Consider the following 27,144-nt stretch of genomic DNA (forward strand, 5'->3'; position numbering starts at 1 on the left):
TACAGTTCTCCATATTTTAATTCTTTGTTTTTTTGAAGTTTAGATTTTCGGTTTCTAGATTTTTCGATTTTTCAGCTCGTCAGTTTTTCAATTTTTTAATTTTCTTATTTCTAATTTTTACGAATCAAAAATTTCAGGAAAAAGTCAAGTCTAGAATATGATGAAACTGAGTTCTTAGACTAATTTTGCATCTCAAAATAATATTTTTGACTGAATGTGATCAAATATTAGCAGATTTGCCTCTGTATAACCAAAAATTTCCAAGAAATTACCACATTAATATTTTATAGCAAAAAAGTTTCCAAATTATCTATTGTAGAAAAATAGGTATTAAAAACGCAAAAATTGCAGAACCCCGGATCGTTTAACACGTTACTAGCAAGGAAAAAATCCCACAAACTAAATGCAGCGTTCCCAAGCTCCGACCACAATGCCCACTCGAAACCAGAACCCATAATCCAGCGTAACCATTACCATTATCCAGAAAATTAGCAGTTTACAAGTGTAGCGTAATAAGTGAATAGTCCTGAGGAGAACAATCGAGAGAAAAGAACAATATCCACGTGCCGGCTAACAAGCCGAGACCTCTGATAATTGTTAAGGAGCTTCTTCAAACATAATGGCCACTCGAGTGGATGGCATATCAATTAGGAGCGAAGACACTAGAGCTCGCGGCACTACCATCCGGGAAAATGAATGCTAAAACGGTTAACAATAAAATATCAGCAACAACGGAGCAATAAAACCGAACAGAACAGTGAAATCCAACATCGCGCAGACAACGATTTGTAATTAGGTAATAAATTTCATCGAGAACAAATGACGACAGGAATGCATGTAGACCAATAGCGAAAGCAATTTGCGAGAAACAAATTCAGTGGGAGAGATAATAGAATCCCGCATATAAAATTCCGTTTTTCGAACTCCTCTAATTAGTTTGTTGATGACACTCGAATCTAATCTGCGGACGTAAAAAATATGTTCGACTCGCTCGAAATGTAATTCTAGAACGGATAATGGCAAGAACAAGTTTTTAAAAGTCTTTAAAACCGACTGATGAAAGATTAAAAAGATTTGTCGATCGAAACAAATTTCGTGGACTCTCCATCTGTTGTAATAAAAACTAGCTGATTTATTGCGCAACCTGGCCGCTTTATTGTGTCGAAATATAATACGTAAGAAAATTTTTCTTCACACCGCACACTCCGTATGCAAAATCGGTCGGTACAGGTGTGTTTGGAGAACGAACGAAAGTGGCAGCTGCCCGGGCACCGCATAATCCAACATTTCGACATTGAATTTTTCGGATACTTAATACGCGCTAAACACTACAAATACGGGCCGAACTTCGATAAATTATCCACGTTCATCCCATTGGGACCATCGCACAAATTAATTTCCCCAATGTAAATGACAAAACAACAAACGCTCGTATATAGAAACTGACACCGTTTTGAATAACTGCTGTAAAATTTTAATTCATTTCGTGTATGCGTATGAAAAGTTTATGATTTAGCGTTGTTTAATTCAAGTGGGCGAATATTAGCGGAATAACAAGGGTGTTGAATATGTGGCGAATTTTTCCCGCGCGGGCTCTAAAGCTCCTAATGGGGGATGGCGGCTCCGGGGGCGGCGCGAAATTGGGTTTGAAGGGCGCGGATCAGGCGCGAAGGGATATATGCGCCCTACGAATTATAGGGCGCTACGCGTAAATCTGAAGTTCTCCCACAATTGTTAAAATGGTTTTAAATTCTAATAAATTTTATAATACCATAGTATTATTTTCAAAATATTTTCAAAACATTTCAGACGTAATGGATTTTGAAAAATACATCGCATAATTCAATTAATATTTGTGTGTATTACATAGAGTTATCGAAACACATTAAATTTACGTAAAAAAACCAAAGCAGTAAGTATTGATAACAAATATATCGGTTTTTAAAGTGTTGCAAAAATAAGACTGCAGATCTGGCTGAAATTTAATTTCTAGACTAATTTCGCATCCTAAAATCCATTTATGACATCTCTTGTTGAAGATTTCTCCGATTTCATTCAAAATGGGCTTTTTCAAGACTCGAAAAAATATTGTTTTAATTAACGGGTTCATTCCTCTGGAACAGTTAAAGACTGCGGCTTGTGGTTTACGTCATTCGATTCCTTGAAGCTTTTTAAGTCAAGCAGAGTGATTTATAGAATGTTGTTATTTTCCGATAAATGAATTTTTGCAAAAAAAAAACACAAGCTCCATAAGTCAATTTCGCACCCAGATCCTCATTTTGTGACTCGAAATTAGCATATGGAACAAATTCAGGAATTTGTCTGCTCGAATAAAGATTTTTGCGAGTCAAAAATTTCAGAAACAAAATGAAAGTCTACAAGTCTGCTTGAAATTGAATTTCTAGACTAACTTTGCATTCTAGAATCCATTTATTGTATCAGCTGCTGAAGACTTCTCTGATTTCACTCCAAATGGCTTTTTTCAGGATTCGAAAAAACATTTTCCTGATTTTCAGAGTCATAACTCTGAAACGGTTAAAGACTGCAACTTTGGGTTTATGTTATTTGATTCTTTGAGGTTTTTTAGTCGCGGTGGAGTGATTTTTCAACCGGATTTCATATCCGCGTTGATCTGAGAAGCCGATAAATAGAATGGCCTCATTTTCCAGATAAATGAATTCCTGCAAAAAATAAAAAAAATCGAGAAACTCCATAGGTGAATTCTTATTCTGTAAATTCAAATTAGTAAACGGACAATTTCAGGAATCTGCTTGCTTCAATAAGGAAATAGGAGTGATGTGGCTCGAGAGAAAAAAATTGCGAGCCAAAAATTTCAGGAAAAAGTGAAAGCTCACAGATTTGCTTGAAATTGAATTTCTGTACTAATTTCGCACGCTAGAATTCATTTCTCTAATCAGTAATCAGTTATTGAAGATATCTTCGATTTCAGTCAAAATGGCTTTTTTCAGGATTCAAAAAATGCGTTTTTTAATGTACCTACATAGTACTCATAGCTCTGAAGTAGTTAAGGACTACGACTTTGGATTCAGGTTATTCGATTCCTTGAAGTTTTTTAGTCGTGCTAGATTGATTTTTCAGACTGATTTTATCCCCGTATGGACCTGTGAGATCGATAAATAGAGTGGTGTCATTTTCCGGCAAATGGATTCTTGAAAAAAAAAAAATAGGAAAATCTATAACTATTTCAAAGCACTAATTTTATTTCGGTTCAATATGGGATCCACTTTCATTCAGACTAGATAAAATGAATCACAGAAATGGAGTCGGGGCGGGTGGGCGGGGTTAATTATAGGTTTTTCTGTAAATTTATTTACTTATTTACTTTAAGATTTATTTCTTATTTTAGAAGAAAAATGAGAAAACGGGTGGGTGGGTGGGGCTAAGTTTTACTTTTTCCTCTGAGTTTTTTATAAGTAAGCAATAGCACCACCCAACCACCCCTCTCCAACCTAGTGACTACTCTTAATATTGTGCAATCTCATCATAGCAAGTACTAAAAAAATGTTTTTTAAATTTTCGGGCTCATACCTTTAAAACGGTTAAAGATTGTGACTTTTGCTTCAGGCTATTTAATTTCTTGAAGCTTTTGAATCGAGGTAAAATGGTTTTTCTCTAGGATTTCATGTCCGTGCGGACCTGAGACACCGATGAATAGAACGATATCATTGTACTGTAAATGAACTCCTGCAAAAATTATAAAAAAAGTCAGTAAGCTTCAAAGGTCAATTTTGAGCACGGATTCTTATTGTGCAGGCTCAAATTAATCAATGGAGAAAGTTCAAGGAATCTGCCTGCTCGAATAAGGAAATAAGAGCGATGTGTCTCAAGAGAAAGATTTTTAAGGTCCAAAAATTTTTAGATCTGCCTGAAATTAAATTTCTAGACTAATTTCGATCCCTAGAATCCATTTATGACATTAGTTGTGGAAAATTTCTCAAATTCCATTCAATTCTCATTCAAAGGACTCATTTTATTTCGGTTCAATATGGGATCCACTACATAAAATGAATCACTGAAATGGAGACGGGGTGGGTGGGCGGTGTTAATTATAGGTTCTTCTGTAAAATAGGAGTGGGGCTTTTAAAAAAGAAAAAATTATGAATGTTATACCATTTTTGTACTTTAAGTTTTTATTTCTTATTTTAGAAAAAAAAAAATGATAGGACGGGTGGGTGGGCGGGGCTAAGTTTAACTTTTTCCTCTGAATCTTTTATAAGTAAGCAATAGCACCGCCCATCCATCTCCTCTTCAATCTAGCCCCTAATTTTAATATTGTCGTGTCTTATCTTAGCAAGTATTAGCCCCTCCCACCCACCCCCCTTTTCAATCTAGTGAATACTCTTAATATTGTTCAGTCTTAGCTGTTTAATTAGAAGTATATCATTTGTCAAAATCGGGGGGGTGGGCGGGGCTAGGTTTAACTTTTTCCTTTGAGTCTTATAAGTAAGCAATAGCACCGCCCATCCGCCTCCTCTTCATTCTAGTGCCTACTTTTAATATTGTTGAGTCTTATCTTAGCAAGTACTAGCCCCGCCCACCCAGGCGCGGATCCAGGGGGGGGGGCAATGGGTGCAATTGCCCCCCCTGACACACGACCGAGGTACTTTATTTTGACCAATTTCAAAATTTTGAAATCGAATTTCATTTTGTAAATACAGTACAACCTCTATAATCCGAATTCACGATTATCTGAACATCCAGGAATCCGAACAGAGGCTATTTGAAGTCGATGCTTCAGGAATCTGAACTGAACTTGGAAACACGCACCTACTTGAAAAAATGACGCAAGATCTTGTATGTTGTAGGGAATATTTTGAAATTTTTAAAAATTACGATTTCAATGCACTGAATAAATTAACCAAGTCTGGAAAAAAGGTTGAAGTCATCGAAGAAATGAGGCCCGAAATCTACAAGAAAAAGTATTTAGTTAAAATTCGAAAATCGTCGAAAATGGGTCGAAATTTGCATGAGGAAAATTTCATTTTTGAAAAAATTTCCTAAAAATTCTGAAAAAATTCAGGGATATGTGTATATCCCGACGTACTGATTCCAAAAATATAGCATGTTAATGGTAACCGAGCAATATTTTCGGAAAATTCGGTGTGAAATTCGAATTTTTCGAAATTTTTAAAAATTGCGATATTTCAACTGGACGAATCTGGAAAAATGGTTTAAGTTATCGAAGAAATGAAGCCAGAAGTGACTTCTGAGGTCCAAATTCTACAAGAAAATGTATTTAGTTAATTTTCGAAAATCGGCGAGAATGGGTCGAAATTTGCATAATGGAGGTAATATATAATAGAAAATTTCATTTTTGAAAAATTCATCTAAAAATTCTGAAAAAATTCAGGGTATACATCCCGACGTGTTGATTCCAAAAAGATAGCGTGTTTATGGTCACGGAGTAATATTTTTTTAGAATGTATCTATTATCCATTGTTGCTTAAGAATTCTTTAATTTTGATTAATAAAATCAAGGTTTATTTTTTGAAGTTTGTTTTCAATTGTGTATGAAGTTGTTGTTCAATTCCCTTTCAGGTTTTTGGGAAAATTGCTGATCCGAACAAATCGTTAATCCTCCTTTTTTCCAATTAATTCGGGTAATCGAGGTTCTACTGTACACTATACGTGTAACGAAAACAACCAAATGTCACCCATGTTATGTGAAAAAGAGTATACTAGCTAAAATTTTAAAAATTTTTTTGTTTAGAACGAATTTCTGCGAGATAAGTAAAATCGCACAAAAATTGCCCCCCCCCCTCCCTTAACGAAATCCTGTATCCGCGCCTGCGCCCACCCACCCCTGTCCAACCTAGTGACTACTCTTAATATTGTTCAATCTTATCTTAGAAAATACTAGCCCCACACGGACTCTTATTTTGTATGCTCAAATTAGTCAATGGAAAAAGTTCCAGGAATCTGCCTGCTCGAATAAGGAAATAAGAGCGATGTGTTTCAAGAGAAGGATCTAAAATTTTTTGTAAAACATGAAAATCTACAGGTCTGCCTGAAATTAAATTTCTAGACTAATTTCGATTCCTAGAATCGATTTATGACATTAGTTGTTAAAGATTTCTCCGATTTCACTGATTTCTCACTCAAAAGACTAATTTTATTTCGGTTCAATATGGGATCCACTTTCATTCAGATTAGATAAAATGAATCACTCAAATTGAGACTGGGTGGGTCGGCGGGGTTGATTATAGGTTCTTCTGTAAATTAGGAGTGGGGCTGTTAAAAAAGAGAAAAAAATGGCTAACCGTAATTTTTTATTATACTATTTACTTTAAGATTTATGTCTTACTTTGGAAGAAAAATGAGAGAACGGGTGGGTGGGCGGGGCTAAGTTTAACTTTTGCTCTGAGTCTTTCATAAGTTAGCAATAGCACCGTCCATCCGCCTCCTCTTCATTCTAGTGCCTACTTTTAATATCGGTGAGTCTTATCTTAGCAAGTACTAGCCCCGCCCACCCGCCCTCTACTTAATTAGAGGTATATTATTTCCCAAAATCGGGTGGGTGGGGGGGGGCTAAGTTTAACCTTTTCCTGTAAACACGTTTATAAGCAACCAATAGCCCCACCCCCTCTCAAATCTAGTGACTACTTTTAATATTGTTCAATCTTATCTTAGCAAGTACTAGCCCCGCCCACCCGCCCTCTATTTAATTAGAGGTATATCATTTGCCAAAGTCGGGTGGGTGGGTAGGGTTAAGTTTAACTTTTTCTTACGGATGTTTTTATATTTGCGATTCAAAAATTTCAGAAAAAAATGAATATCTACAGATTTGTCTGAAATTGAATTTCTAGGCTTGAATTATCAGTTGTTGAAGATTTTTCTAATGACACTCAAAGTGGCCTTTTTCAGGATTAGAAAAAATAAAAGTCTACAGATCTGCTTCAAATTGAGTTTTCTGGATTAATTTGTATCCCAGAATCCAATGAAATGAAATTTCATTCTTCCATAAAATTGAAAAAAAAAGTGCAGACCTGAAAATTCTCAAAAATTTCAGTTTATTTGACTGTGTTGTGTATTAAAAGATTAATTTGGAGGAGTAAAAATTTACCGATAATATTTTCCATAATTTAACATTTGCAGTTTTTCTGATTTTATTGTAAACAGAAATCTCTGTCTCCCATTGTTTCAAACCCGCCACCTTCCTCTCGTTCGTGAGAATCCGCCGTAAATCGCGCATAAATTACTGCCCGTTGATAGCGCATCAGGTACTACGCTATAATTTAACGGAAGCGCATAATATTCTATCAGTTCTTCTCCCATTTTTCGTAGCTCGCACCGGCGACCCATAAATAATGAGATAACTCGAAATATGACTGTCATGGCTATACGATCCATGTAAATCATCATCTTTTTTTAATATCTCAGGCGCATAACTCAGACGTGCTGATAGAATCTGAATGTAGAGTCTCCGCTCTGTGCAAATACGGATCTTTAATTTGTATTTGTTTCGTGTTGCGCCGGACTTTATAGCGCAAAAAGAAAACAGAAGAATAAAATATGCGCCAATACGACGGACGCTATGAAATGTGGTGTCGAGAACGTATTACATTATGAATTTAAACAGCCGTTAAGCGGGAAACTGCAAAAATATTAAAATTTATTTCGCGGCGAGCACGCGATGGAAAAAATAGCGAGGCTTTTGAAAAACGACGAAACCAGTGGTTAGCAAGAGTAATTGTTAGCTACTCATTTGCATGTAAGTGCGGCTTAAATTACAAACCGCTGTAACTCGACATTTCCTAGTAGTGAGAATTTCGTGTTACTTTCTCCTGGATTAGTCGCAGACGGGCGTAATGGACGTGGACATGAAGGATCGCTCCGGCCTGAAAGCCAGATTTACGAAATCGCGACGCTCGAAAGCGTCAGTCGCCGCAGAAAAAATTTTGTCAGTACCCTTGTTCCAAACGCTGCTTGTTTCCGAACGTGTCATTTTCAATTATTCACAATAATCAATTCGCTCGTTAGGCGCCGTTATGCTCTTCGTGGTACTGCCACATAGTAAATCCTCTCCACGGGTTGTCAGATCCGGTGTTATCTCCCATGTCCATCTCCATTGTGTCGTACCAATAACATGAAGTAAATTGAAAAGATTATAAAATCAATTGCCTCTTCGTCCGTACCACGTTGAGGTGACAGTGTGACAGTCATGCCCCCTGCAGTACCGTGCCTCGAACCGACGTTGCTATTCATTAATGGTACGCCGGCCATGGGAGGTCGGGTCAAGAATTGAGGACTTCTTCCGCCAGTGGAGCGATAAGCGGGCTCGGATTTTCTCATGGGTACACCACTGCTCGGGTACTTGAAGTACGAAAAATTTCAAAGTGGTATGCGTGTGTCCACTAATTCGTTTCGTTAAAAACTTGTTAACATTTGCCTAAATTATTATATCGATGTAACTGTTTTTTTTTTCAATTTAATAGCTCTAATTGATGAGATGAAAAATACGGGGACTATAAATCTCTTTTTATTGAACTTAAAATTAAATTTTAAATTAACTTTTCAAATTTAACTTGATGTTATTATTAAATGGGTTGTCCGACGCTGTATCTGATTTTTCAAATCTAATAAATAAATAATTGTTTGTGCGGTTGCTAAGCGGACTCTGTAGGAGCTGAGGGGCCGTAGGACGTGACAGTACACACTTTTCGGCGTGGTTGTAGAAAACAGTATGTGGTAACTCGTAGAGAAAGGACCTATTGTGCGTTGTGTTTGAAATAATCAACTTGGTGTTTTCGTGTTTGTAATATTGCAAAATGAATTTGAAGAGGGTCCATTGGACGAGTGGTTCATTTCAGGTTTTCATGGCTTCTGGAGAATGTAACAGTGTATAACTAGCTTTTGTTTTGTCGCAATTTTTGACCCCTTTGTTGTCGCCTTTCTCAATCTTTTTTGATTTTCTGTTTGTGGGATTTTTATTGTCTTCTCTTGGCCCTTTTTGTTTGACGTTTTTCATCTCATTTCGTTGTGAACTCTGTTGTGTTTTAACCGTTTTTTGTCTCGTTTTACCACCGTTGTTTGTTGTTTTTTTATGCTTTTTGTTCGCTTTTTTGATTATCTGCTTTAGTTGCATTTTTTGTCGCATTTTGACAATCTCTATGTCTGTAGAGATTTTTTTTCGTTTCGTTGATTTTTAGTCATTTTTTATCGCACTTTTTATCTTCATTTTATCCTTTTTTTAGTCGTTTTTTGTAATATAATTTCTCCTCCTTTTTATCGCCTTTTTGCCATCATTTTTCGGCGTGTTTGGACTGTTTTTAATTGTGTTTTTATTTATTTTATTTTTTGCAGTTGTTTGCGTTTTTTGGCTATTTTCGGCGCATTTTTTGTTCTCTTTTGGCATTTTTTTGTTGAATATTTGGGGACTTTCTAATCTTTACAAATCGTTTTTTGTTGCGCCTTTTATCACAATTTTTGACTTTGTTTTTTTAGTTCTTTTTTTATCACTTTTGCATCTTCTTCTTTTCTTGTCCCGCATTTTAACTGCTTTTTGGCATATTTTTTTGCGTTATTTGGAGCGTTTTTCGGCCCTTTTCGCATTTTTTGTGTATTTTTTTGGGTTTTTATTCTTATCGCATTTTTCCCCATTTTTCTTTGACGCAATTTTTGCGGTTTTAGGCATTTTTTACAATTTTCTGGCGTATGTTTGTACTCCTGTATTTAACCATATTTTTTTTTAAACCTTTGTGTCGCTTTTTTTTTAGAATTTGATTGTCGCGTTTTTTTGCCGCTATATTTGACTTCCTTTATTTTAGTTGCTTTTTTGCTCAATTTTTTTGGGCCCTTTTTTTCCTTCATTGTCCCTTTCTTAAACTGATTTTTACCACGTGTTTTAGTTGCATCTTTGTGACTTTCGTATTTGTTTATCGCCACCTTTCTTGTCGCATTTTTTTGGACTTTTTATCGCCTTTTTTCCACCTTTTTGTGTGTTTTTGACGCATTTTTTGCACGTTTTTCCCCATTTCAGTCACACTTTTGTCGTCCTTTCGGCGTTTTTGACTGTTTTTTGGCTGTATTTTTTATCGCTTTTTTTAATAATTGGAGTTTTTTGTGCCTTTTTGGACGCTGTTTTGTCGCGTCTTTTGGCTTATTTTAATCGCGTTTATTTATTTTTTGGCTTTTTTATTCGCCCTTTTTATTTTTTTACGTTTTTGACTATTTTTTGCCATTTTTTTTGTTGAATTTTTGGGTACCTCTTTGGACCTTTTTAATCTCTGTTTTTAATCTTTTTTTATCCTGTTTTTGCCTCCTTTTTTTGTCGTTTTTTTTCGAATTTTTTTTGTCGCCCTTTTGATCACAATTTTTGGGCTTTGTTTTTTAGTTGCCTTTTTTATCAGATTTTTTGCACCTTTTCCCTTGCCCTGCGTTTTTGGACTATTTTTTAATTGTATTTGTTAATAATTTTTTCAATTTTTGGAGGTTTTTTGTACTTTTTGCGCCTTTTTTGTCGCGTCTTTTGACGCCATTTTTTTTGGCTTTTTTATTTATTTTGTTTTTTTTTTTGCAGTTGTTTGCGTTTTTGACTATTTTTGGCGCATTTTTTGTCCTTTGTTGGCATTTTTTTGTTGAATGTTTGGGGACTCTCTTAATCTTTACTTTTAATCTTTTTTTTTGCGCTTTTTATCACAATTTTTGACTTTGTTTTTTAAGTTCCCTTTTTTTTGTTTGTTACTTTTGCACCTTTTTCTTCTAATTTTTGCATTCTTTGCGTATTTCGACCCTTTTGACCCCTTTTAATTGCATTTTTGTGTTTTTTATTCCCATTTAGTTGGCTTTTAATCGCCTTTTTCCCCATTCTTTGACGCAGTTTTTGCGGTTTTAGGAATTTTTTTACAATTTTCTGGCGTGTGTTTGTACTCCTGTATTTTCACCACTTTTTTTAAATTTTTGGGGACCTTTTTTGTCTTTATTTGTAGTCTTTTTGTGCTTTTTTTTCGAATTTGTTTGTCGCGTTTTTTCCCGCTATATTTGTCTTCCTTTATTTTAGTTGCTTTTTTTGCTCAATTTTTTTGGGCCCTTTTTTCCTTTTTTTGTCCTGTTCTTAAATTGATTTTTACCACGTATTTTAGTTGCATCTTTGTGACCTTTACTTTCGCATTTGTTTGTCGCCACCTTTCTTGTCACATTTTTTTGGATTTTTTATCGCCTTTCTTCCACTTTTTTGTGTTTTTTGACGCATTTTTTGCACGTTTTTTTCCATTTCAGTCGCATTTTTGTCGTCCTTTCGGCATTTTTGACTGCTTTTTTGTGCCTTTTTGGACGCGATTTTGTAGCGTCTTTTGGCTCCATTTTAATTTCGTTTATTTATTTTTTGGTTTTTTTATTCCCCCTTTTTTTTAGTTGGTTTCTTTATTACATTTTTCCCCCTTTTCATTTTTTTTACGTTTTTTGACTATTTTTGTGTCATTTTTTTGTTGAATTTTTGGGCACCTTTTTGGTCCTTTTTAATCTCAGTTTTCCATCTTTTTTTATCATGTTTTTGCCCCCTTTTTGTCGTTTTTTTTTAGATTTTTTTGTCGCTATTTTGAACACAATTTTTGGCTTTTTTGTCAGTTTTTTTGCACCTTTTCCCTTGTCCCGCGTTTTTTGGACTGTTTTTAATTATATTTTTTAACAATTTTTTCAATTTTTGGAGTTTTTTGTACTTTTTCTGCTTTTTTTTTCGCGTCTTTTGACTCCCTTTTAATGGCATTTAAATAATTTTTTGGCTTTTTTCTTTATTTTGTATTTTGCGGTTGTTTGCGTTTTTTGACCATTTTTGGCCCATTTTTTGTCCTTAATCTTTACTTTTAATATTTTTTTGTCGCGCTTTTTATCATAATTTTCGACTTTGTCTTTTTCGTTCCCTTTTTTTGTCACTTTTGCACCATTTTCTTTCTTTCTTGTCCCGCATTTTAACTGCTTTTTAGCACTTTTTTTGCATTTTTTGCGTTATTTGCAGCGTTTTTCGACCCTTTTATTGCATTTTTTTGTTTTTTTGGTTCCTGTTTAGTTGGCTTTTAATCACATTTTTTCCTATTCTTTGACGTCTTTTTTGGGTTTTTCACAATTTTTTGGCATATTTTTGTACTCCTTTTTTTAATCAGTTTTTTTTTTGTTGAATTTTTGGAAACATTTTTTGTCTCAATGTTTAGTCTTTTTGCCGGTTTTTTGTTCACCTTTGTGTTGTTTTGTTTTTCGAATTTCTTGTCTTGTCCTTTTTTTGTATTTTTTGTCGGGTTTTCTTTTCACTATTTTTGACTTTCTTACTTTGGGCCATTTTGCTTTCTCGGTTTTTCGAGTACTCCATTTCTCGAATTCTCGATCATTTCACGTTTCGATTTCTTGATTTTTCGATTTTTCGAATTCTCGGTTTTTTGATTTTTCGACTTTTTCATTTTTCGATTTTTCAATTTTTAAATTTTTCGATGTTTCCATTCTTTCTATTTTTCGTTGTATCGATATCAGTTTTTTCATGATTCAGTGTTGGGATTTTTCAATTTCTCGACTTTTTACTTTTAGAATTTTTCAGTTATTCAAATTTTCGATTTCGCGATATGTATCTCAGTTTTCGTTTTTATATTTTTTCAAATTCACGATCTTTCGATTTTCTGATTTTTCAAGTTTTCAGTTTCACTATTTTTCACCACTATTCCAATTTTGGGAATTTTTCAATTTCCGGATTTTTATTTGTTCGATATTTTAATTTTATTTTTTAATTTCAATTTGTCAGTCTTTTGAGTTTTAGATTTTTCGAATGTTCCATCATTCGACTTTTGGAATTACCATTTATCGGTGTTTCGAGTTTTCCATTTTAAGAATTTGCGATTTTTCGATTTTAAAAATTTTTCAATCTTTCAATTTTGGGATTTTTCACTCGATTTTTCAATTTTTTGATTTTCCCTATTTCCCCAAATCCCGATTCCTTGACTTTCTGATATTTTGATTCCTCGATTTTTGATTGTTCAGTTTTTAAGTTGTTGAGTTTATCGGTTTTTCAATTGTTTTAATTTTAAATATTTTAATTTTTCAAGTTTTAATTTTTCGATTATTCGATTTTAGACCATTCTATTTCACGATGTTCAAATTTTGGATTTTACCACTTTTCCATTTTTCAATTTTTCAGTTTTTAAAGCTTTTTTTCTCAAATTTTTTGGGTCCCATTTTGTCCTTTTTTAAAATTGATTTTTACTACGTGGTGTCTTTTTTATCGCACTGTTTGTCCTCCTTTTTTATTATGAAAACGTCACTTGAAACATACGCATAGCATGCGTTTTACCTGTATAGGGGTTATAGAAAAATAAAATTAGCAAAATTACAACGTTTAGAAACACACGGAACATGGCAGAATAGTAATTTTCAATATTTAAAAAATTACCCGGAAGTTTGTGTCATAATTATTATCAAGGTCTCGATAAAAACAGAATCGTGACTCGTTTAGACTTTTTGTTGCTATGGAAACCACGCCTCCACTCGTCTTTGACGGGTCACATTGAAACAGTGACCGCTAGTAGGAGTTCGACTACGCGAGTGAAATTGTTTGATTTTAAGTAAAAATAATGATTTCAGTTGATTATTTAATAAAAGAGCGTCCGTTTTCTTACGACGATAAAATTGTAGTGAAAAATTTAGGGAGAGCTACCCTCGATTTATTAATAAAAAGAGTGTTCACAACGAGAGACTTTCATAGATATTTTACGATAAATTTGTGTGTCTGCTCAGGAATGAGTTAAAACCAAAGGTATGTGGACAAATTCTTTTTTACTTTTATTGAAAGTATTTTTGTCTTTATTTCCGTCCCACAGTTTCATCCATTAATTGGTCATACAGCCGCTTTTATATAACAGATAACAAAACATGGTCACTTTCGGCGAAAAAATCTCCAAATTCAATTATTTATTAATAATTTGTCGCGGTCCATGTCCCAAACGAGCCCATCTTGATAACCCAACCAGATTCCGGCCCATTTGAACCCGTACCCACTCCATTCACACGCATTAAAATGCGAGTATGTCGAAATTTTGTACTTTTTATTAATGAACCGGTTGAAGGTGTTGAGGCGCTGTAATGTAGCATGAAACAAAATGTACGGGAAAAAACTGGAATAATATACGATGTGAAATACCATCCGACACACAAAAAAACACACACATATGACGACTTTTTACAGAACTTTTAAATTACGCCGGCTTTAACGCCACATTAAGTCGCTCCGCATGCCCCCGATTATTCAAAAAGCCGTCACTTTTTGGATCGCACCTCCGGGCGAATAAATCACGCCGTTATTTCGGCCGCAATCCCAAAACGGCTCGGTCCGCCCCAAGCGAATTCGATGTCGCTAGGTCGGGCCGGCCGGTGGCGGTATACGCGTTTTGGGGCCTTCAGGAATCGCTCGCTCCTCACCGCCGGACAAATTATGTCGATGTCCCATGTAATTCGATGGTAAAAACGGCGTGACTAGTCCGTTTAGCGTATGGCGATGTTATCGCTCGCGACCACTAATTTATACACGATGCTCTTTTGTTTAGTATTGTGTTTTGTCCGCAGGGGGCCGAGGAGGACGACGGCGCTTCGGTCACATCGGTGAGTATTCCCACCTTGGGCTTTTTTAGATTTTAATTTAAATCGAATTCGTTGCGTTTGACCACAATCGGCGGTAGGGGACATCGTAGATGGGTATCAGCGTTATTAATTGGTTTATTATTTTGACTGCTAATAGGCTGAAGTCGAGATTGCTATCTTTGTTGATGGTGCAGTAATTAAAATATTGAAATGTTCGGTCTTGAGGTGCTGCTGATTTATGGGCGCCGTGGAATGGGTTTTAGGTTTTTTGAAAATTGTTGTATCTGCGTTTGGGATCAGGTTGGATTAGTGGTTTCTGATGATTTATGGAGAATGTTTATAATAACGTGTAAGCGAGCTTTAATTTATTTAATTTCTGGTAGCGGATAGGGGGAAGTTGAATTTATAAAAAAGTAGCTACTTATTAAGGTTTTAATGGAAATCGTGACAAAAGCAACACGGTTTTAGAAGTGGGTGTACTTTCGGAATGGGAATCATAATTTTGCTTTTTTTCCTTGCTTCTAATTTATATGTGATCTTATACGAGCCGCCTACAGATTGACGATAGAGATCTTTATTTGTAAAACGAATTTGTAAATTTTTTGTTTGGTTTGTATGTTTGATCAGAATTGATCTAAACTAACGAAGAAATTGGTTGAAGATTTGATCTCTTCTGAAGGAGTTGCGGCCAGGTGAAATTCTCCGTGTTGAAATAAACTAACAGTAGTCTTGACGTTATTTCGAAATGTTTCACTGCTCACAAAATTCAGTTGTCAATAGAAATAAGTTTTTCTAAAGTTGCGTTTTTATTTTTTTCTCTCTTCCTTTTTTGTTGTTTTCCATTCACACTCTCACTCATTTTCACAGAGTAGGTAAAAAATTTTCCTCATAGTGTGCTGGTAGGTGTCATTTTAAAAAAATCACAAACTCTTGTACTTCTGGTTTATGAGTTTTTTTACTTGGTTTATTGCACTCCCACTTTTCATCATTTTGTTCCTCTGCCTCTTTTTTTTCGTTATTAATTTCTTTCCTCCTCTTGTTCTTTCTAATACTTTCACCTTTCCGACTTTTCTTATTTATAGCATGTTTTTGTTAGTCTTATTTTCTCTTTTGCCGTATCTTTCCTCTTTCGATGTTTTTAACTTTTTTACCTATTTTTCACACTCCCTTTCTCTGACTCTTCTACACATTCTTTCTCCTGTTCTTTCGTTCTCACTCTCTCTTCAAAAGTCGCTTTCATTTACCCCATTCATTTCTCTATTTTCCTTTTTTCTGTCTTTACCCGTGTTTTTTTCCTTATTATTTTTACTTATCGTTTTAATTAAATTCTGCCTCCTTTTCTTCATCCCGTATTATGTTTCATAGTTCGTCTCCATTCTCTTTTTCTTCCTTCACCCTCTACTTCTGATTTTCTCTGTGTGTTCCACCTGATTCCATCAATCATCTGATTTTTCACTTTCGCGATTTTCCATTTTTCGATTTTAGTATTTTAATTTCCCGATTTTTAATTCTTTAACTCTTCAATTTTTCAATTGTGTAGTTTTTCGGTAGTTCAATTTGGAAATGTTTAAATTTTTCAGTTTTACATTTTTTTTTTCGATTTTTCAATATTTCGATATCTTAATTTTTCGATATACTTACCAATTTTAAAATTTTGAGAGTTTTCGATTGTTAGATTTTTCAATGTTTCCAATTTTTCAGTTTCTCGGTTTACAATATTTCGATTTTCAGTATTTTAACTGAGGATTTTTAATGTTTCGCTTTTATAAGTTTTAGGTTTATAAGTTTTCGATTTTACATTTTTTTGTTATTTCAATTTACCTATTTGTTAATTTTTCGATTTTAAAAAAAAAAAATTCACTTTGTAAAATTTTGATTTCTCAATCATGAGATTTTTCAATGTTGCGATTATCGATTTTTCGATTTTTAGTATTTCAATTTCTCGATTCTTAATTTTTCAATTCTTCAATTTCTTAATTTAAAATTTTTTCGGTATTTCAATTTTTGGACTTGTGTTTCTGTTTTAATATTAAATATTTCGACTTTACATTTTTTGCTTTTTCAATATTTCGATTTTTCGTATTTACAATTTTTCGATTTTAATTTTCTGATTTATCAATCTTTCAGATTTTCAAGTTTTCAAATATTAGATTTTTCAGTGATTGGTTTTTTCAATTTTTTCGATTTTTGATTTTTAAATTTTCAACTTCTTTAGTTTTCCCTTTATAATTTTCCGGTTTTTGACTTTTTCGATTTTTCAATTAATTTTTTATATTACAATGTTTCCACGTTTCAGTGTCAAATTTTTCAAGTTTTCAATAGTCAGATTTTTCAATCTTCCTATTTTACAATTTTTCGTTATTTCAATTTTTGTATTTTTTTTATTTTTTGATTTTTCAACTTTATTAATTTCGTAAATTTTTGAATTCTTATTTTTCCACTTTTTCAATTCCTTGGTTTTCAGTGTTTCGATTTTTAGTATATACTTTAATTTTTAGATTTTGCAGTTTTTCGGTATTTAAAATGTTCGTTTGTTCCGGTACATTTTTAAACTTTCAAGCATTCAATTATCATCAAATTTTTCAGTGATTTGTTCTTTCAATTTTGGGATTTTTGTTTTTACAATTTTTAAAAGTTCTAACTTTTCAGCTTTCAGGTTTTTTAATGTTTCGCTTTTATAATTTTTCGTTGTTTCAGGTTTCCAGTTTTCCAATTTTTCGTGTCTGCAAATTTTTCAATATTTCGATTTTTAGGTTTTTCAGTTTTTCGATTTTTCAATTAATTTTTCAATAGTATTAAAAGTTTTCCACGTTTCAATGTATAATTTTTCAAGTTTTCGAGAGTGAGATTTTTTCGATTTTTTAAAAATTTGTTTCACTTTTGTAAAACTTTGATTTCTCAATCATGAGATTTTTCAATTTTTGGATTCTTAATTTTTCAGTTATTCAATTCTTCGATTTTTCAATTAATCCACTTTTAGCATTTCAATTTTTCTGTTTCAATGTTAAATTTTTCGAGTTTACATTTTTTGTTTTTTCAATATTTCGATTTTTCATATTCACAATTTTTCGATCTTAATTTTTCGATTTATCATATTTTCAGATTTTCAAGTTTTCAAATATCAGATTGCTCAGTGATTCGTGTTTTCAATTTTTTCGATTTTTGATTTTTTTAATTTTTAAATTTTCAGCTTTCAGGTTTTTTACAGCTTTCCTTTTACAATTTTTCGTTATTTCAATTTTTGTATTATTTTATTTTGATTTTTCAAATTTTTGTAAAATTTTGATTTCTTAATCTTCCAATTTTTCAATTTCTCGGTTTTCAATTTTTCGATTTTTAGTATCTTAATTTTTAGATTTTGCAATTTTTCGGTATTTAAAATTTTCGAATTTTTCATCTTTCAATGTTAAATTTTCAGATTTACGTTTTTTGCTTTTTCAGTTCAGATTTAAATTTTCAAGCTTTTAATTATCATCAGATTTTTCAGTGATTTATTTTTTCAATTTTTCGATTTTTGATTTTTTCAAGTTTTAAGGGTTCCAACTTTTCAACTTTTAGGTTTTTTAATGTTTCGCTTTTATAATTTTTCGTTTTTTCAATTTTCCTATTTTCCAATTTTTCGTATCTGCAGTTTTTCGATATTTCAATTTTTAGGTTTTTCAGTTTTTCTATTTTTCAATTAATATTTTATTACAACTTTTCCACGTTCAATGTCAAATTTTTCAAGTTTTCGATAGTGAGATTTTTCAATTTTTCGATTTTACGGTTTTTCGTTATTTCAATTTGCCTATTTGTTAGTTTTTCGATTTTTTAAAATTCTATTTCACTTTTATAAAATTTTGATTTCTCAATCATGAGATTTTTCAATTTCTGGATTCTTAATTTTTCAGTTCTTCAATTTCTTGATTTTAAATTTTTTCGGTATTTCAGTTTTTAGACTTTGCAATTTTTCGATTTTTCAATTAATCCACTTTTAGCATTTCAATTTTTCTGTTTCAATGTTAAATTTTTCCAGTTTACATTTTTTGTTTTTTCAATATTTCGATTTTTCATATTTACAATATTTCGATCTTAATTTTTCGATTTATCATATTTTCAGATTTTCAAGTTTTCAAATATCGGATTTTTCAGTGATTCGTGTTTTAAATTTTTTCGATTTTTGATTTTTTTGATTTTTAAATTTTCAGCTTCCAGGTTTTTTAATGTTTTCCTTTTATAATTTTTCGTTATATCAATTTTTGTATTATTTCATTTTTTGATTTTTCAAATTTTTGTAAAATTTTGAGTTCTTAATCTTCCGCTTTTTCAATTTCTTGGTTTTCAATTTTTCGATTTTGCAATTTTTCGGTATTTAAAATTTTCGATTTTTGTTTAATACTTGAATTTTTTCAAGTTTCAAAGTAAAATTTTTAGATTTTACGATTTTTGCTTTTTCAGTTCAGTTTTAAATTTTCAAGTATTTAATTATCAGATTTTTCAGTGATTTGTTTTTTCAATTTTTCGATTTTTGATTTTTTCAATTTTTAAAAGTTCCAACTTTTTAACTTTCAGAATTTTTAATGTTTTGCTTTTATAATTATTCCTTTTTTCAATTTTCCGTATCTGCAATTTACCGATATTTCAATTTTTAGGTTTTTCATTTTTCGATTTTTCAATTAATTTTTTAATATTACAATTTTTCCACCTTTCAGTGTAAAATTTTTCAAGTTTTCGATAGTGAGATTTTTCAATCTTTCGATTTTACAATTTTTCGTTATGTCAATTTGCAAATTTTTTAATTTTGCGATTTTTTAAACATTTTTTTCAGTTTGTAAAATTTTGATTTCTCAATCATGAGATTTTTCAATTTGGCGATTATCAATTTTCCCATTTTTAGTATTTCAATTTCTCGATTCTTAATTTTTCAATTCTTCAATTCCTTGATTTTAAATTTTTAGACTTTTCAATTTTTCGAGTTTTCAATTCATCCACTTTTTTTTTATTTTTCGATTTCTCAATTTTCCGATACATACTTGAGTTTTTACGATTTTTCAGTTTTTCGTTTCATCAGTTTCTGGATTTTTGACAAATTTCCTTTTTTTCAAATTTTTAATTTTCGGTTACTCAATTTTCGGATATTTCAGCTGTACGATTTTTTTCACTTTCGATTATCCAATTTTTTGATTTTTCGATTCTTTGCGTTTCTAATTTTCGAATTTTCAACTTTTCATTTTGCATTTTTTCAAATTTTAAATTTTCGGTTTTTGGATTCTTCGAGTTTTCCATTTCCCAATTTTTAGATTTATCGATTTTTCGATGTTTCCACTTTTAGATTTTTCAATGTTTCCCTTTTGAATTTTTTTGATTTTTCAAATTTTTAATTTTCGGTTTCCGTTTTACGATTTTTTAATGTTTCAAGTCTTCAATTTTTCGACTTTTCAATTAAACCTTTTTTAGCATTTCAGTGTTTCTTTATCAATTTTAAATTTTTCGAGTTTACATTTTTTGTTTTTTCAATATTTCGATTTTTCATATTTACAATTTTTTGATCTTAATTTTTCGATTTATCAATCTTTAAAATTTTCAAGTTTTCAATATCAAATTTTTCGGTGATTCGTTTTTTAAATTTTTTCGATATTTGATTTTTGTAATTTTTAAATTTTCAACTTTTCGACTATCAGATTTTTTAATGTTTTGCTTTTATAATTTTTCGTTTTTTTAAATTTTCCAATTTTTCCTATCTGCAATTTTTCGGTATTTCAATTTTTAGGTTTTTCAGCATTTCAATTTTTAGACTTTTCAATTTTTCAATTTTTCAATTAATCCACTTTTCACATTAAAGTTTTTTCTGTTTCTGTTTCAATGTTAATTTTTTTGATTTTACATTTTTTGTTTTTTCAATATTTAGATTTTTCATATTTTCAATTTTCGATCTTAATTTTTCGATTTCGATCAAGTTTTCAATTATCAGGTTTTTTAGTGTTTCGTTTTTACAATTTTTCGATTACAGTTATGATGACGTCACCTTAACATTTTGCGTAATAAATACTATTTAAATTGTATAAAATAACATACTCTTGTACTTGTGGTTTATGAATCCTTGTTGATTTTTTTAGTTGGTATTTTTGCCAATCTCACTTTTTTCATCATTGTTTAGCTATCTTTTTTATTTTTTGTCTATCCTTCTTTTGCTTCTTCTCTTTCGTTCTAATACTCTCACATTTTCAATTTTTTTTATTTGAATCCTCTTTCTGACACTTATTTTTTCCTTTGTTGTCTCTTTTTCTCTTTACATCTCCTTACCTTTTTTACTCATTTTCACAGTCCCTTTCTCTAACTCTCGTTTTTCCCACTGTTTCTTTTAGAATCTCTTGTTCCATTCTCCCTTTTTTCTGCTCCTACCTATATATATTTTTCACTTCTTGCTTTCTCTATTCTTATTTCCTTTTCTTTTTTAATTTCATCTGTTACTTTGTGGCCCTGTTATGTCCGTATTTCGTAGACTATGAAAAACCAGATCACCTGTTTCTATTTGCCCGTCATCAATGTTGATTTATATTAGACAGAATCTCCGAAACTATCGGACCGATTGTTGTTAAATTTTAGATGTATAGTAGGGATATCGTGTAGATGGTGTAACGCTAACCCAAAATTATTTTCTCATCCCCACTAAAAATTTTGTGACGTCACCTTAAAATTTTGCGTAGTAAGCGCTGTTTAAATTTTCAAAATTAACATAAAGGCAATTGTTTTCATATTTAAACGTGCATCAGAATTTTGTTGCACACGAAATTTTATCTATATCTCTGATTTGTTTATTCTCTTGTCTGCACTATGTTTACTTTTATTTTCAAATATTGTCATGTTTGATGTCTGCGAGCACAGATTTTGTTTATTTATATTCATCTAAATACAAAATTGTTGTAGATACGTTAACGTATTTAAAGGTAGAGTTTTTATTATTTAAATTAAATTAGTTTATTTCGACACGGGAAATTAATTTGGCAACACATTTCGTTGATAAAATTTGTCAAAGCTGAAAGTCTGAAATTATAGAAAATATTAACATATAAACAATGAAACCACGCTATGTGGAAGTTAATTTTCACGCAAAAAAATTCGCTGCTTTAGATTGCATCGGCTTAGATTGCGGAAACCACTTAATTAGCATAAAGTAAATATAAACCATGTTTCAATCTAAAGACAACAGCCGATTAAAATAAACAAACCAAGGGCGGTACCCATTGTACTTTAACTCAAACTTTAACCAGAATACATAAATTAGTCTTTTTTCTAAAACGCGATTGTAATGTATGTCAAGTTCTACACCGCCAACAAAAGCGAATATGATAAATTATCAGTAATTCATAGCCCGCCAAGGATTTATCCGCAATCTATACCAACCCAACTGTAAATAACGAAAAAATTTGTTAAGACTTCAGTTACGCAACGTTGATATTTTGCATACATTATCGGAACATAATGGGTGCCGTCTCGAAAGCGGCAATATTTTTTCGACGACCGAACAAAAAACCATAAACGTCAATCTGTAAGGAGAGGCGCTGCAGGGCCGTCACATAAAACGCATAAGTTATTGTTACAGTTAGAGCCGAAAAAGTGCACGGAATGGTACGTCACGGCGTCGAAGGGCGACATCCAAGAGCTGCTCAAGCTGGCCCAGGACGAGCCGAGGCTGGTCAACAGAAAGGTAGGAGAAATGCGCTGTTTTTCGGCCGTTTGGGCTTTTATTGCCGGTTATTTTTCAATTGTGTCGACGTAACTCGATAAGGTTTCGAAAGTGCTAAGACGGAGCGGCGCCGTGGCAGACGGCGAGGGCGGGTCGAGGGGACCAGAGGCTGAAGACGGTGTTTGGAGAATAAGAGGCTTTGTTTAAGTGCAGGGAGAGCGATCGACGTTTTCGTGTTCTACAAACTGTGAAACGTCAAAAACATGATCCGGAAGTAAAAAAGTCGACTTTGGATTTTCCTGTCGTTAGTAAAATATTTGTCAGTTCAATGTACCGCGTTGTTGACCGAACTAAAAAGTAAAACAAGTAGCGAACGCCTAGTTAGAGTTTTCTAACGAAATTGGCTCTTATTTTAAAACGGGATAACGACTTCTGACCCGTACAGCATGAAGAGAGCGGCTATTTTTAATATTTTTCAACATATTCAGAGTTATTTCTTCTTCAATTTTTGATTGTACGATTTAGAAATTTTTCGATTTTTATTTTGTTACTTTTCTATTTTCCAATATTTTGGTGTTTCAGTGTTGCAATTTTTCGATCTTACGGTTTTTCGGTGCTTCATTTTTTCGATTTTTCGGGTTTTATATTTTTCTGTTTTCAATTTTGTTCATCAATTTGTCCATTTTTAATTTTTTTAATGTTAAAATTTTTTCCTTGTGAGATTTGTCACTGTTTCGATTTCACAATTTTTCGTTTTTTTTTATTTTCCTGTTTTTGAATTTTTGATTTTTAATTTCCCGATTTCCAATTTTTCAATTTTTTCATGCTACAATTTTTTGATTTTACGATTTCTTGTTTCGAATTTTTGGTTTCAATATGCCGATTTTCTATTTTTCAATGCTTTGATATTTCAGTGTTGACAATTTTTCGATTTTACGATTTTTCGTTGCCTCAATTTTTCGACTTTTCAGGTTTGATATTTTTCTATTTTCAATTTTTGGGTTTTAAGTTTTCAATTTGTCCATTTTTAATTTTTCAATTCTTCAGTTGTGAGATTTGTCAATGTTTCGATTCAACAATTTATCGTTTTTCTTAATTTTTCTGTTTTTGAATGTTTGATTTTTAATTTCTCAATTTCTCAATTCTTTCATGTTCAACTTTTCGATGCCCCAATTTTTTGGTTTTTTGGGATTTAATTTTTCGGTCTTACGGTTTTCGGTGTTTCAGTTTTCGATTTTTCAATTTTTAGCTTTTTGCGTTTTCAATTTATCGATTTTTATGTTTTAATTTTTTCAGTTTTTTTAATTACCCTCCATTTTACGATTTTGCAGTTTTTCGATATTTCAACTTTGAAATCAGTCAAAATGGTTACATATGGATTTTTCATTTTTCGATTTTCCAATTTTTAAATTTTCCTATTTTTGAACTTGTTAGTTTCGTCAATGTTTAGAATTTGCAATTTTTCGTTTTTTGATTTTTTTCATTAAACATTATTTTTCAAATTTTTTAATTTCACAGTTTTGTAATTTTTCGATTTCTCAGTTATCCGATTTTTTTTATCAGTTTTAGGATTTTGCAGTTTACCGATATTTCGGTTTTCAGATTTTTCATGAATTTTTAATTTTAAATTTTTTCAAGGTAAAATTTTTTGAATTAACAATATTCCTTTTTCGAATTTTAGATTTTTCAGTTCTTAAATTTTCTTATTTTTCAATTATGAGGTTTTTCAGTGTCTTGATTTTACAATTTTTCGATTTTTTGATTTTTAATTTCTCAATTTTTTGATTTATCAAGTTTTATATTTTTGTGATTTCAGTTAGTCAGTTTTTAATTTTTTATTTCCCTTTTTACGATTTTGCAGTTTTTCGAAATTTCAACTTCTAAATTTTTGTATTATTCACTGATTATTTAATTTTTCAATTTTTCCTTAGAATTTAGCAATTTTTCAATTTTTTGATTTCCCAAATTTTAAATTTTTAGATTTTTCAGTTGGGCGGTTTTTCAATGTTTTGATTATACTTACAATTTTTCAATTTTTAAGATTTTCCATTTTTCATTTTTTGAGTTTTCAGTTTTTAGATTTTTCAATATTACAGTCTTGTAATTTTGATATTTAAATTTTTAAGTTTTAAAATTTTTCGGTTTTTCGATTTTTTGATTTTTCAACTTTTCGATTTTCAAAATTTAAAATTTTTTCATTTGTCAGTTGTGAAATTTGTCAATACATATTTCAAATTTACAATTTTTCGTGTTTCTAGGTTTGTTATTTTTCAATTTTTCGATTTTTATGTTTTCAATTTCTCGGTTTCTGAGTTAAAATTTTTAAAATTTTCCGACTTCTCAATTCGTCGATTTTACAATTTTTCGGTTTTTCAAATTTTCGGATTTTCAGTTTTTATATTTTCCTATTTTCAAAGTGAGATTTTAATTATTGTTCTGTTTCCAATTTTTAGCTTTTTAAGTTTTCAGTTTGTCGATTTTTGATTTTTAAATTTTTCAATTTTTTTGTTATCTTCTATTTTACGATTCTGCAATTTTTTGATATTTCAACTTTGAAATTATTCAAAATATGGATTTAAAATTTTTCTTTTTTTTTATTTTCATGTTACAATATTTTGGTTTTTTCGAATTTTAGTTTTTTTAATTTTTTAATTTTGCTATTTTTCGATGATTGTGAGGTTTTTCAGTGTTTTAATTTTGCATTTTTTCGTTTTTACAATTTTCAATTTTTCAATTTCTCGATTTTAATTCTTCAATTTTTCGATTTTTCACTTCTCTATTTTTGAGTTTTAACTTTTTTCAATTTTTTTATTATTTATTTTCCATTTTAAGTTTTTGCAATTTTTCGAAATTTTAAAATTTTTCAATTTATTAGTATTTTCATTTTTCAATATTTCCTTGTTACAATTTCGCCATTTCTTAATTTTTCATTTCCCAAATTTTCAGTTTTTCGATTTTTCAGTTTTTGGATTTTTTAATATTAGAATTTTGTAATTTTGTTATTTAAATTTTTAAGTTTTAAAATTATTCGGTTTTTCGATTTTTTGATTTTTCAAGTATTCGATTTTCAAAATTTTAAATTTTCTTATGTTTCAGCTGTGAAATTTGTCAATATTTCGAATTTACAATGTTTCGTATTTCTGGTTATTTTTCAATTTTTGGTTTTTCAAGTTTTCGATTTTTAGGTTTTCAATTTCTCGATTTCTAAGTTGAAATGTTTTTAATTTTTCGACTTCTCAATTCTTCGATTTTATAATTTTTCGTTTTTTCGAATTTTCAGATTTTATATTTTCCTATTTTCAATGGAGATTTTAATTTTTCGGTCTAATGGTTTTCAGTGTTTCGATTTTCGATTTTTCTATTTTATATTGTTCTGTTTCGAATTTTTATCTTTTTAGGATTTCAATTTGTCGATCTTTGATTTTTAAATTTTTCATAGTTTTAATTTTTTCCATTTTTCGATTTTCCTATTTTTGAACTTGTTAGTTATGTCAATGTTTCGAATTTACAATTTTTCTTTTTTTTTATTTTTTTATTAAGCATTTTTAAAATCACGTCAGCCACTGATTTTTTAATTTCTCGATTTTCCAGTTTTTATATTTTTCAATTTCAGTTTTGTTATTTTTCGAGATTTCTCAATTATCCAATTTTTTAATTTATTGATGTTCAGTTTTTGAATTTTACAATTTTTCAGTTAATGAATTTTTGATTTTTACATTTTTCATCTTACAATTTTCCGTTTTTTCGAATTTAGTTTTTTCAATTTTTTCGATTGAGGTTTTCACTGTTTCGATTTTACATTTTTTCGTTCTTACATTTTTCAATTTTTCAATATCTCGCTTTTAATTCCTCAATTTTTCGATTTTTAGGTTCTTAATTTCTCTTTTTGATTTTTAATTTTTTAAAATTTTAAATTTTCCATTTTACGATTTTGCAATTTTTCGAAATTTCGGCTTCTAACATTTTTTAATTTATTGGTTTTCAATTTTTTCCATATTACAATTTTGCAATTTCTTATGTTTTTGATTTCCCAAATTTTAAATTTTTCGATTTTTCAAGTGTCCAATTTTTCAGTGTTTTGATTAATTATACAATTTTTCCAATTTTTAAGATTTTCCATTATTCAATTTTCGATTTCTGAGTTTGTCGAGTTTCGATTTTTCAATTTTTCTATGGTTTTATAATTTTTTGATTTTTCAAAAATCAAATTTTTTGATTTCTTAATTATCAGTTTTTCGATTTTTTTGTTTTTCAATTTCCCAGTTTTAATTTTTTTGATCTAACGATTGTGCAATTTTTCGATATTTGAACTTTTAGATTTTACAATTTTTCGACGTTTGTATTTATTAGTTTTTAATTTTTCAATTTTTCTATGTTTCAGCGTTACAAATTTTCGATTGTCCATTTTTCTAATTTTTCAATTTTTCGATCATCAAATTTTTAAATTTTCCCATTTTTTGACTGTGAAATTTGCCAATGTTTCAAATTTACGTATTTTTAATTTTTCTATTTTTCAATTTTGCGATCGTTCTGTAATTTTTTTGATTCTCAATAATCTAATTTTTTGATTTCTTGATTTTCAGTTTTTCGATATTTTTGCTTATCAAGTTTTCGATTTTTTGTTTTTCAATTTTTAGATTTTTGTTTTTTCAATTTTTTGACTTTTCAATTTTACGACTTCGCATTTTTTCGATATTCAACATTTAGATTTTCCAATTTTTCAATTCATCGATTTAAAATTTTTCTATTTTCAGTGTTACGATTTCTGGTTTTTTCAGATTTTCGATTTTCCAATTTTTAAATTTGCTTATTTTTCGAATGTGAGATTTTTCAGTATTTCGGCTTTTTAAATATTTTGTTCCTACAATTTTCGATTTTCAGTTTTTTAATCTTTGACTGTTACA

The 27,144-nt window shown here is 30.6% G+C and overlaps 1 protein-coding gene across 1 annotated transcript in view; it reads left to right on the forward strand.

Annotated features, from left to right (window-relative positions):
- The window catches only part of LOC135128046 (protein FAM117B), a 128,888-nt gene that overhangs the window by 11,409 nt on the left and 90,335 nt on the right, over positions 1-27,144 (forward strand). Inside the window, exons 3-4 of the mRNA XM_064054855.1 lie at positions 14,560-14,595; positions 22,157-22,261. Coding sequence (XP_063910925.1) covers positions 14,560-14,595; positions 22,157-22,261 — 141 coding nt within the window. The remainder of the gene's footprint in view (positions 1-14,559; positions 14,596-22,156; positions 22,262-27,144) is intronic.

Source organism: Zophobas morio, unplaced genomic scaffold (assembly GCF_036711695.1).
Source record: "Zophobas morio isolate AGI-343-1 ecotype UQ-CSIRO unplaced genomic scaffold, CSIRO_AGI_Zmor_V1 ptg000012l, whole genome shotgun sequence".
In the NCBI taxonomy this organism is placed as follows: Eukaryota; Metazoa; Arthropoda; class Insecta; order Coleoptera; family Tenebrionidae; genus Zophobas; species Zophobas morio.